The sequence below is a fragment of the Natrix helvetica genome (assembly GCF_964273705.1).
Source record: "Natrix helvetica genome assembly, chromosome: Z".
NCBI classification, from domain to species: Eukaryota; Metazoa; Chordata; class Lepidosauria; order Squamata; family Natricidae; genus Natrix; species Natrix helvetica.
Genome location: NC_138554.1, coordinates 90,612,880 through 90,626,257, shown reverse-complemented (window position 1 = coordinate 90,626,257; position 13,378 = coordinate 90,612,880). Strand labels below are relative to the sequence as shown.

The 13,378-nt window shown below is 37.5% G+C and overlaps 1 protein-coding gene across 3 annotated transcripts in view; it reads left to right on the top strand.

Annotated features, from left to right (window-relative positions):
- RBMS3 (RNA binding motif single stranded interacting protein 3) overlaps positions 1 to 13,378 on the top strand; it is a gene marked incomplete at its 3' end in the record, with an annotated part of 523,098 nt that overhangs the window by 176,642 nt on the left and 333,078 nt on the right. For all 3 annotated transcript variants that reach the window (XR_014173613.1, XM_081933468.1, XM_081933469.1), the window contains exon 3: positions 163 to 221. Coding sequence is in view for 2 of the 3 variants with exons in the window: in XM_081933468.1 (XP_081789594.1) it covers positions 163 to 221 (59 nt within the window). The remainder of the gene's footprint in view (positions 1 to 162; positions 222 to 13,378) is intronic.

Genomic DNA, 13,378 nt, shown 5'->3' with positions numbered 1-13,378 from the left:
TGCGTTCTGAACTTTTAATGTCACAGTTTTTGCCAGTGGTGAAATCTACTTCTGTGTCTTAATCATGTTAGGTGACTGAATGAAATTAAAATCACAATAAAATAAACAAATATATATCTATGTCTTTATGTCTAAAATATTATTTTCCCCTTTTGTTTTTAGGTATGGAAAAATTGTATCTACAAAAGCAATCCTAGACAAAAACACAAACCAGTGCAAAGGTAAGTGAAAAAGTCCCCCTTGAAAATTCCACATCAGTTTGATTGATTGGTTTGTTCATTGCCAAAGTTCAGGCTCTGACACTGCAATCAACATAATATACAGTAGAAAGCATGTTTAATAATGCCAGTTCTTGGAGCTGTACTTCCAGTAATATTGCTCATTAATTTTTTTCATTAACAAACAAAATGAAAATCACAAATCAGAACAACTATCAAATTGCTTTGCCAGCCAAGTAAATTACCTTCTAACTACACAGTGTCATCTGATTTGAACGATATGACCGGTAATACAAATTGATTTCCTACATATAAATACAAAACTCTTTGAAAGAAATGCCTTGTTCCATGTTTTATATGTAGATGTCTTTTGCTCCAATCTTTAGAGAAGAAAACTTTAAATTTGGAGCTGTGGGAACTCCAAAATTGTTACACTATATTATGAAAATATAACATTATGTTTTTACTCTGCATTTATTATTAGGCAAATATTTTCCATTTGTTTGTCTTCAGAATAATAGGAGGACATCAGTTGTGCTTATTTAACTTCTTACAAACTTTTAAAAATATCCATATAGAAAAGATCTCAATAGTTTAATTAGATTTGCACTTGTTTTCTATAAGGTTATCTCTGCTGGGTAGGGTGTGTGCGCGTGTGTGCGTGTGTGTGTGTGTGTGTGTGTGTGTAAGTGAGTGTGTGTGCAGCTGATGTCCAATATTAATCTTTCTGAAACAGACTTTGCTTACTTGATGTCTTCCTGATCACCTTCGGTCTACTTCGTCTTCAAATAGCTTGGCTAGAGATTATTGGAATTGTTATCCAGCATTTGGAAGATACCAAGTTGAAAAAAAAAATTCTAACTAGATTGGAAAAATATGTTTTAAAGGAAGGTGACAATTTTACTCTATCTTATTTTAAGAGCAACAGCTGACAAAAGTTGCATCTATAATGTTTTAGATAAATAGTAACAGACTTGCTTAGTAACAGAACACATTTCAAGTAGCGTGAAAATGACAAAAATATTCATATTCCGCTCTTCCATCACATATTTCTGAATGAAATATTTATGCTGCCCTTTTGTTGCTGTGTTACAGTGTTTATTTTTTAAATTAAACTGTGATTAAAAATGTTAGTTGACAATGCTATAGTTTTAAGATCGAATCCTGGAGTGCTATATAGGTAATCCTTGACTTACAATTATTTGTTTATTGATAGTTCAAAGTTATAAAGACCTTGGGAAAAGTGATTTATGATTCATCTGTGGCTTTGTGATTTGTGAGCACAATTTGGGCACTTGACAAGTGACTCACAGTTGACTCACAACTCTTGCAGTATTTTACAATCATGTGATCGCAACTGTAGTTAGCTTCTGACAAGCAAAGTCAGTTGGGAAAGCTGCATTTGCTTAACATCCATGTGATTAACCTACTGACCACATGATTCACTTATCAAGTATGATAATTCACTTAATGACCATAGTAAATATGGCTTTAAAATTGGGCTTAAGCAAGTGATGACTCATGTACTGAATGCATTGCTTAGCAACCAAAATTCCAATCCAAATTGTGGGCATTAGCTGAGGACTACCTGTATTTATGGATGACTATGTTTTTTGACCTACAGCATTATAGTAGAAAAGGTTTCCAGCTTCTGAATTATGTTATTCCCAAGATATTATAGAAAGCACAGTAGCTTCAGCTTAAAATGGATCTGAACATACTCTTTTTCTGATTTAAATCATACTTTTGTCGAACTGTTCTTAATGAACTCAACAAGAAAAGACTAGCTTAGGTCTAATAGCAATTAATTTTTTGTTGAAATATCATTTAGAAAGGTCTCTTTTTAAATGACTACATAATATGCCCTTATATGTGTAGACTAATTTTAAATTTTTAGTATGTTTATGTGGGTAAAATGAAGGACGATGCCATAAGTGAAATATTTGAAAAAATATATAGATGATGGCATGCTGAACTCTGTCCTATCTTTCCTCTACAGCTCCATTCCCTTTATAATGTCTTTAACTGGATGCCAATTAAATGGACAGATCATTGAAGGGTAGACAGATACAGAGAAAGTATTAAGTAAGAGATGTAACCGATTGAATTTGCAAAGACCTTTTTCTTTACATTTTAGAATTAATGGTGTGAAACCCCCATCTGAATATGTAGTCTGCCACCATGATGCTGTGGAGAATACTACTGTATATCTGCCCAACAAATCTATCTATATTTTCAGTTGCTTAAGGTCTTCACGTTGACCTATTACTTTTTATAAAATTAATACGCAAAGATGTTTTTTTTTAAGAAATCAAGATTTGATAGCATTGTCATTTCTAGTTTGTCTTCATATTTGATCTCATTAGGGTGCCTACTTTCATTCTTTTCCCACTGGAAATCGTACTAAATTACTTCAGTAATCATGATGATCATGTAATTCTCTAGTGAGGCTGTGATCTGCTTTTATACCATTAGTTGGCATAATGTTATCTGATTATTTGAAAGCCAAAGAGCAAATAGCCAGATTACATATACAAATATACAATTTCCTGACATTTCCTAAAAATGTCAGCTATCAATGTTATTGCATTCTCACTAAAGTAATATTCACTTTGCATTTTATTGTAAGTAGCACAATATCTAAAAGACCATCTACTTTTATAGTAACCCTGCTTAACCCTATAGGACTTCGTCAGAAGGGTTTTGGCAGGTGCATTTAGGTTTGGATAAAACCTGTCCTTAGTGTTCACATATTCTCTGTTGAGATCTATCCCCTAGGTAACTTACGTTTAAAGCAGAACGTGAAAACTGCCGTTTATTCACTCTTTTGGTGTGTTGTAAGTTTTGCTTCTGTTTCTATAGTTTTTCACATTAATACTCTTGTCAGGCTTAGGCATTTTTTTTAAAAAAAGTTTATTTACACCTGCAATCCTAGATTGCAATTAAAACAATGGGTAGGAGCATTTATTCATGGGACTGCTTCATACATCTGTGCTATTTGGTAACCATGCCTGTTTAAAATAGTTTTAATTAAAAAGCTATCTTGGGAATCTTCTGTAAGACTGAAAAGTCTGCTTCTACAATTGAAAAGAATGTAATTATGATTATTTTTCTCCAGTTTCTCAGCTGTTTGGTTTCTCACATCCAATAGCAGCCAGTAAGAACAAGATTGAAATATTTGTATTTTATTGGTTGTCAAGTAGGACTAGAATAAAGACAATAAAATGGCTTACAACGGAACATAAAAAAAGAAACTGAAGACTTGATTTTGGATGCTCAATAGCATACTATTTGAGCAATCAAGGTATTAGTTTAAAAAAGTTTTTTTAAGCTTTAAAAATCATCAAATGTTTCCATGTTTGTATTGTTCAAAGAAGCAGAAGTAACAGTAGACCATATATGTAGCATTAGAAGATTATTCAAAGAGTAGTGAAAAAGATGCACTGAAGCTAGTATACCAGGAAGGCTTACTGACTACTGGAAAGATTAAACTGGCCTACAGGTGAAGAACAGAATAGAGGCACAGGAAGACAAGGCATACATGGCTAGTACATTAAAAATTAGCAGGGAAAACAGATAATAACAAGCCCTGGCAATGACTAAGAGAAGGAAAGTCAAAGAAAGAGATGGAGGGGCTAATTCTGGCTGCTCAAGACCAACCCTTAAGAACAAATGCATACAAAGCCAGAATTGAGAAGACAGCAACAGACAGCAAATGCTGTCTATGCAAAGAATCTGGAAAAAAAAAAACAGTGGACAACCTGGACAGCTACTGCAAAAGATTACACAGACTGACAACAAACAACGGCATGACAAAATAGCAACAATAGTGCATTAGAAGATATGCAAGCAATATCATTTGACTGAAAGCAAGTACTGGTGGGACCATAAAATAGACAAAGTCATAGAAAATGAACAAGCTGAATTGCTCTGGGACTTTATAATTCAAACAGACAGGCACCTTCTACATAATACCCAGATTTAACAACTGTCAATAAGAAAAACAAAAATGTGGATAGTGCACACGGCAGTACCTGGAGATAGCAGAATAGAAGCGAAAGAACTGGAGAAGATAACAAAACTACAAAGACTTGTTTAAAAAAAGTAGAAGCAAAGGTAGTACCAATAGCAATAGGTGCCTTGGGTGCAATCCCTAAAACACCATTGGCTTAAACTTAAACACCATTGGCATTTACAAATTAGCCATCGGACAATTGCAAAAGGAGGCTTTACTTATACTTTAAGTAAAGTATAAGTAAAGTTTACTTTATTTATACATGAAACATCCAGATCTACCTATCGCAGGTCTTTTGAAAGGACTCAATAGGTAAACAAAAATATCAAATCCAATCTGAACATCTGGCTGATTGTGGGAAAGATATAAAATATATCAGTTGTGAACTGAGAATACCATACATATTTAACTAAGCAGTGCAACTGTTCTCTAAAGTTCACTTTTGCCAGTGTAAACGTGAAATTCGATACATAAGATAAATAAAAGTAGAGATTTCTATTATATAATGAGACCATGTCAGGAATAACATTTCAGTATATAACAAATATTACTGTGGAATTTTGATGCTCTTTGAGCTTGATGGTTGTCTGTCAAATGTTTCATTATCAAACTATGTAACATCATCAGTGTTAGCTTCTATTGATAGAGATGTAACCTTTCTTCTTTGGGGATCTAAAATAGAAATGTTGTCAAGCATAGTCCCATGCAGGAAGATGTAGGAATATAACTATTTTAAAACATACATCTTTATTTTAGAAACAATTGTGAATTGAAATACCATGAAAGATTTTTATTCGTTGTAAGAGAGTCCATTAGGGGATGCCTTTTGATGATACTTCTGAGATGATATTCTCTTTCTGGGGTGGCATGCATATTAATTGACACATAATTGCAGCAATCAAGCATTCTATAATAAAACTACATTAGCAAAACAGGAGTTGTTATGGCAGATAAAAGCAACAGACCCAGTTACAGTTTTAGAAAGCAAAAAGATATAAAGTCTGTTCAGATCTTGAAACTTGGAAAAATGCTCAATTTGATGTAACATCTAAGTTGGGGAGTCATTTTAATTTGTAATTGATTTTCCCTTCTACTAAAATGACAAATTTGTTACACAGAGTGTTTTTCTAAAATGTATAGCATATTCTAGACCATGGTTTTATTACGATACGTATGTGCTTGGATGTGTAATCATTCTTCTTACAGGCTTGCCTTTAATATAGTGTAGTGTTTAGAGCAGAAGGAATGAGTAATGGAGATTTCACTATACGGTTTCCATACCTCATAGCAATGGAATACAAGATTGTTCATTTGCCAGATATATGAGCCCATTTCTTAGAGGATGATTTACTGCCATCTGTGCCTAGCTTTACAAACTCTTCATAATGGCATGCATGCCAGTTTTATTTCTTGGTTTATTCGGCAACTCCAACTGCCCTGTATTTCTCTTTAGAAGCCAAAAATAATTTGATATGGGAAATTAAAGATTTTACATAATATCCATTGCAATCTGTGCTTCTCATTCAAATCACCCGTTGTGAATAGCAATATTTGTGCAACCTAAATGGAATAATTCACATGGAAAAAGAAAAGCATCATTAGGATCAGGGGAATATTAAAATATGAAGTAGTTCAAACCATTTTGGATTGTGAGGTTAGGAAACAATTTAACAGTTTGTACGACTCCACAAAGCCAGTGTGTCTAAGACAACTCGCCATCGCCAACTCCCCAAGGCCAATTCATTGTGGGATAACTCACCACATGACAAGAGTTACACTAATATAGAAGAAATGGTGGAATAGAATTATAAAGAAAGGATGCCAAAGGAGGGACAAAATGAAATGTGAATGACAAAAAATAAAAAAAATATTTTTAATTATTTTAAATGATTAAATTGAATTATTGACTTGACCGTGGTGAGTTGTGCCATTCCAAAGCCAGTTTGTGAGGACTACAAATTGTACAATCAATTGTTGGAATAAAGGCAAGGTAGACCTTATCAAGAGAAAGAACTCCATCTTCAACATGTGTTAGAGGTACTACCGTGTTTCCCCGAAAATAAGACAGGGGCTTATTTTCTTTTGCCCCACGAAATATGGCCTTGGGCTTATTATAGGGGAGGGCTTATTATTTCTGGGGCAGGTGAGAAGCAAGGCGCGCCTTTTACCTTTCCAGCTCCGTCGCGTTCCTCGCCATTGTGCTCAGGGAAGTGGCTGGTAGAAAAAAAAACTTCTTGCGAGTTCAATCAAACATCTTGAAATCGCGAGAAGGTTTTTTTTTTACCAGGGGCTTCCCTGAATACAATGGCGAGGAACGCGACGGAGCTGGAAAGATAAGAGGTGTACCTAACAGCCCAACACCGCCCACCTCGCCCCAATGGTAAAGGCAGCCTGCCTGGTTCCCTTCCCCGCCATCCCTTTAACGAGGGGTGGCAGATGGGGGGGGGAGAAGCGAGGCATGCCTCTTAACTTTCCAGCTCCGTTCCGTTCCTCGCCCTTTCGCCGATTGAATCCCCTTGTAAAAAAAGCCTCATGAGTTGAACTAATGAGATTTTTTTTGCAAAGGGATTCAATGAGCAAAAGGGCGAGGAACGCGACGGAGCTGTCAGCCTCTGGTAGCGCTAGGACACGCATCGCGCTTCTCCCCCCCACCTCTCCCCCCTCACTAAAGGGATGGTGGGGAAGGGAAGCAGCCAGGCTACCTTTATCATTGGGGCGAGGTGGGCGGTGTTGGGCTGTGAGGTACACCTCTTATCTTTCCAGCTTCGTCACGTTCCTCGCCCTTTCGCCCATTGAATCCCCTTGTAGGAAAACCTCGCGAGTTGAACTAATGAGATTTTTTTTACAAGGGGATTCAATCGGCGAAAGGGCGAGGAACGCGATGAAGCTGGAAAGAGGTGCGCATCGCAGCCCAACACCACCCACCTCACCCCAACAGTAAAGGCAGCCTGGCTGGTTCCCTCTCCTGCCGTCCCTTTAGTGAGGGGGGAGAGGTGTGGGGGGAGAAGCGAGACGCGTGTCCTAGCGCTACCAGAGACTGACAGCTCTGTTGCGTTCCTCGCCCTTTCGCTCATTGAATCCCCTTGTAAAAAAAATCTCATTAGTTCAACTCGCGAGGTTTATTTACAAGGGGATTCAATGAGTGAAAGGGCGAGGAACGCGACGGAGCTGTCAGTCTCTGGTAGCGCTAGGACACGCGTCGCGCTTCTCCCCCCCCCACTTCTCCCCCCTCACTAAAGGGATGGTGGGGAAGGGAACCAGCCAGGCTGCCCTTATCATTGGGGCGAGGTGGGCGGTGTTGGGCTGTGAGGTACACCTCTTATCTTTCCAGCTTCGTCACGTTCCTTGCCCTTTCGCCCATTGAATCCCCTTGTAAAAAAAATCTCGCGAGTTGAACTAATGAGATTTTTTTTACAAGGGGATTCAATCGGCGAAAGGGCGAGGAACGCGACGGAGCTGGAAAGGTAGGAGGCGTGCCTCGCTTCTCCCCCCCACCCCACCTGCCGCCCCTCGTTAAAGGGACGGCGGGGAAAGGAACCAGGCAGGCTGCCTTTACCATTGGGGCAAAGTGGGCGGTGTTGGGCCACGGGGTGTGCCTCTTACCTTTCTAGCTTTGTTGCATTCCTCGACATTGTATTCAGGGGAGCCCCTGGTTAAAAAAAAAACCCTTCTCGCGATTTCAAGATGTTTGATTGAACTCGTGAGAAGTTTTTTTTTCACCAGCCGCTTCCCTGAGCACAATGGCAAGGAACGCGAGGAAAGGAACCAGGCAGGCTGCCTTTGCCATTGGGGTGGGCGGTGTTTTTTTGCACGAGAAGGAACAGGCAGGAGGGGGTGATCACATTGCTGGCCTGCCGCTGTTTTTGCGGCAAGCCCTCTTTTTGCCCCGGAAGCTGTACCGGTAGGTGGTACAGTGTTAATGGCGGGGACTGGGGGCGGGCTTATTTTCAGGGGAGGGTTTATTATGGCGCATGCTCTGAAAAGCCCGATTGGGCTTATTAGCAGGGCGTGGCTTATTTTCGGGGAAACACGGTACTGATTTCTCCCCCTCCCTCTTTTCTTTTTATATTTTATATATAGGGTAGTAGAATTTAAATAGTACTATAATTTAAAATGTTATCAATATAATCCTAGGATATAATCCTGTTTTCTGTGTCTACAAAAGGAAATAAAGAGAAAGGCAAAGCTGAATTTACAGATCCCTAATTTTTTAGCAATGTGATGTTATTTGGAAGGGTCACTGGCAAAATAGGAAATAATATTGTGGTTTAGACAATATGAGACTTATCTATGAATATGAATATTGCTTCATGTTGTGAAAAAGTGATCTTAGAAATTGAAAGTAAAAGATAAGAAACTGACAAATCTTTTTAGTATTATTCTTCAGATCTTGGCCATTTATTTGAAAGCAGCTATCAAGAAACAGCTATTAATATTTTACAGTCCAAAAAGTTAAATTTGATTTCTTTAAAATATTTGCATCCCATTTCTTTCTTGCATCTTCTTATAAGAAATATGCTTGGCCATTATTTTTAATCATACACACATGCACATCCAGACATACAAACACACCAACTATAACTAATTCTCTCTCTCCCCCTCTCCCCCTCCCTCGTGCTTGAATTAATAGACTTCCATTGATTCCAGAACAGTAATAGCAATATGTCCAGGAAATCAGTTCTCTTTTGCTATTATCTCTGCTTTACTAATACCTTGATCAATCCTATATAAAATGTAATTGTGTCCCAGATAATGCAAAAGTCTAAAGACAACTAGCATAATATAGAAGGAGAATTTTGAAGAGTAAATTTGGACTGGATAGCAGCATACAATTGTACTAAAACACAAATTGGTTTAATGATTGGTACTAGAAATGTAACACAAGCCTATATGAATGGAGATGAAACCCTTCTTTATAAAGTTGTTTATAAAGTTAGAATATGTACTGAATTTTATTTTTTGAGTTATAGAATAGTATGCATGATGGTGAGAAGGGAATAATGAGGTAATAGATCAAATATAGCCTTGAGATGAACAAAAGTAAGAAAATATGTTTAAAGATATTATATAGTTCTATAGCAGATAGTCCTCCACTTAAGATGATTTGTTCAGCAACTATTCAAAGTAATGATTATGGAGATTCTCAATCATCCAGATCATGGTTGTCCCAAAGGTGCTTTTCCAAAAGACAACTTTTTCAAGGAAAAAAACCAAAACATTTGAAGTAATGTCATCATTCCATGGCCCCAAGTTACAGCTTTTGCAGTGCACCTGTAGTCACTTGATCACAATTTGTGCGGTTGGCAGTTTGCTTATACTTATGACTGCAGGAGTTCTTCAGCTTTTCTCCTCTTCCTATCTTTCTTCTGATTTATGCCCTTTTGGTCCTCTGCACTCTGTAGCCATTGATGCCTTAGCTGACCTTTGCTCTTTTCTTTCTCCTGTTACTGATTAAGCATGTCGGACATGGCTCTTGTGAGATAGTTGCTGGCTACATGAGGCTTTCTTTTCAAGCCTCCCTGCAGCCTCTCTGCGAGACCTGAATGGAAAATTTGTCCAGCAGCTGTCTCATGAAGAGCCAGTGCAGACATATCTCATCAATGGTACAGTAGATGCAAAAAAGACTGCAAAGGTCATCTGGGACAATGGAACACAGGATGGCAGTAGCTTAAGTGTGCAAAGTGGTGACCACAATTGTAGGTAGAACTGGGTTACAGTGACTGCAGCTTCCTAGATTGACAACAAACCCCTTTGTCCCATTTTGCTGGACTGGATGGGATTGGATATTGTAGTGTACTGCAGCTCAGGGACTTCTTGCTGCCCTAGAGCCATAGTGCATCAAGAAGCCCTGAAGTGCAGCCTATGTGGCCATCTCTTGTGATTGCACAGGTGTAAGCACAAATCCCACATCCTCTTTGCCCAGACTATCTGAGCTCTTGTCACTCTGCAGCACACCCTCTGAATATGTATGGAGCCTCTGCTGAACCTCCAAGGGACTCCCTCATCTTCCATAACACTTCTATGCTCCTTATAGGGGACTGCCTTTCTTTCCACACTATAGACCTATGTGTCTATAGTTTCAACGGCAGCTAACACTTCCAGGATTGTTATTGCTAAAGGATGTAACATGGCTCTTTATGATTGTGTCATTCAGCAATTGAAATTTCAAGCCTAACTGTCATTCTATGTATCTAGACATTTTATGGTTGAACTAGTGCTTTGTTTTTGCTTGAGAAAATATATTTGAAACTTGCCTACTCTTGCCAAATTGTGATAATCAAAGATTGCCGTAGCATTTTATTGTTCATAGTAATGAGACATTGGACTAAAAATATAAACAATGATTAGATCTATATGAACTCCTAAAGATGCACAAGAATGTTGACAGGTTTTACAGAAACGTCTTTAGCTAATAAATGACATTCATTTGATCTTAAAACACGGTGACCTTTTAATATTTTTACTAAACTGACATTTTTTGAGAAATAAATTTTAAACAAAATGTACTTGCACCTACTTAATGACTGAGATCTCAACACTATAGGTGGGTGACACAGCTGCCTTTGAAAAGAAGAAGAGTCTCAGAAAAGAAATAATTTCTAAAATACTTTGAAATTTGAAGTTTTGTTTTCATGAGTTAGCTATCCAAACATCTCATAGGTATTTCATTCTGTCTTAATCATTTTAAGTTTTTTTCTTCATTAGTAAACATGCGTCAACTCCAAACAATGTAAACTAGGGGTGTCAAACTCAATTTTTCCACAGGCCAGATCAGAATCCCAACTGTCCACTGGGGGCTGGGGGGGAGCGGAGAGGAGTCAGTGGTGCATGCACATGCGGGAGTCAGTGGGCGCATGTGTGTGCAGGCCCCACCCCTGCCATCCCAGCTGGAGAAGAGGAGCAGGCTGCTGATGACAGCAGCGGCTGTGTCCCCAGATTCATGAGGAAGATATGACATTAGTTTTAGTGGAGGACTTTTTGATTTGTAGATAAGTTTGCTCTCCCTTAATACTTCTTTTATGTATCAGGTTATTTATTTATACTTCAAAATGACATTTTTGGATTTAAAATACCATTACCTGTTGGCACTCTAAGTTTTAGCTCAAGCAGAAAAATCCTGCCTTTTGTCCAGGATTCATGCTACCTGTGTCTATAATGCCAGCTGTGACTCAGAAGCAGCATACCCTAAGTGATCAAGTATTCCTTCACAAAGCAGCCCACACCTTTCTGTTCTTCTTTCTGTCTTAGAAGCCCATATACTCCTGGGTTTCACTTATATCTTTAGTCTTTGTCTGAGTGAGATCCAAATATGTCTATTGTTTCTCAACTCTGATTCCAAGGAGCCAGACTTGAGAGTATGTATGTAACCAATGGGGACAAGTTTATCTTCAGTTATGGGCAGCTTTCCTCCCTAGTGTGTGCCAGTATGTACATAATTTTATTTATCTTTACTATACTGTATGGATTAGCTCCATTTCGTTGAAAGTTACAGAGTTGCGAATTTGTGTATATAAAATAGTGCATCCTGGTTTGGGAATTAATAATTTGGCATAAATACCACAAAATAATTACAAAATAACTACCAGATAGATCGGACAAAGCAAACCATATGCACATTACATAGTTCATATCAGGAATAGCAATTGGAATTACACTTTCCAGAATCAATTGCTAATGAACATGTTGGCTGAAGCTTTAGGATATAGCTTGCATTTGTGGAATAATTATGGGTATTTTATCCCATTTTATTCAGTGTGTATTTGAATTTAGCTGCAATAAATGAAATTTCTAACTAGTGTGACTTATTTTTTAAATCTTTTATTTTTTACAGCTACTTGGTGTCCTAAAGGTATTCTTTGTTTTCAGGTGACATTGAATATTAGTTAAGGAAATATATGAATAGGATCATTATTGAATTATTTTCCTATATGCATATATTTTGACATCTGCCATTATTGCTTGAAGGGTTCCTATTTGCTGTTAGTAATCTTGGGAAATAGCAGCGTACTTGGCAAAAAGAAATTAACTGAACATCCCTTTGCCAGGTAAATTAACTTGGAGGCTTTATGTTGTGTATATTTCTACATGCCCTCAAAGGGGCATGAATCCTTAGAATTTGAAAAAGTTTTCAGAAATATTTGTTTGTGTTTGAAAAGTGATATGATGTACCTACAATATATACATATAGCAAATCTCCCTTCAATGAGATTCTTAGTCCCTTCTTTTAAATATATTAGCAAAATGTTCCTTTATGTAGGTGCCAGTGCAGTTCATGCAAATAAAGTTCATGATTTCATTTAAATTCTATTTTATCTTAAATCATGTACAGTTTTCCCCCTGGGTTTGAGGTCATAATTTTGGGAGAGACAGTTTCATTATAATTACTTCCCCAGACTCTTTATTTTCCCTTCTTACTAAATTATTACTTTTTAAGAATCTGATTCTGTTTCATATTCTTCACCTTATTAGATGTTTCTGTGGCATTAAGGAAATGTTTTAGATATATAAAACCCTCAAAATAGTCAAATTGTATATTTATAGTCTGTTATTTGTTTTTCAATGTAATAAAACCTCAAAAAATAGGCTGCATCTTGACTAAATATAACAGTGTTTATTTATTGTATCCATATCCTAGCCTTGGCGATTTCTTTTAAAATGTAATCTTAAGGCAGTAAATTCAGACTTTAGTAAGAAAAGATTATAGTATGTATCAGTGACGTGCGGTGAGGTTTATGGCTGGTGAGGCAGCAATTTTTTTAGACTTGTGGAATTCAACTCTCAGAATTCCACAGCCAGGCATGCTCAGTTCCGATTTAAAGCAACAGCATTTGTTTTCCTTCTTTCTTTTTCTTCTCCTTTCCCCTCCTTCCTCCCTCTCCTCTCTCTCCAACACACACACACACACACACACACACACACACACACACACGTTGGATTGTAGTGTTTAATTCTATGTAGCTGATTTACAGTGCAAAGGAGGAGTTATTTTTGCCCTGTCCAAATCAGCTTTTCTCTTGCATTTTCTTTGATAAAAGTGACGGAAAAATGGCCTTTGGGTTCCCTCTTTGAATGAGAGAATCCGTTTTAGTCAGAACATTCAAATGTAATAAAATGATCTTCCTGTCTTGATCTGTTTCATTGGAAA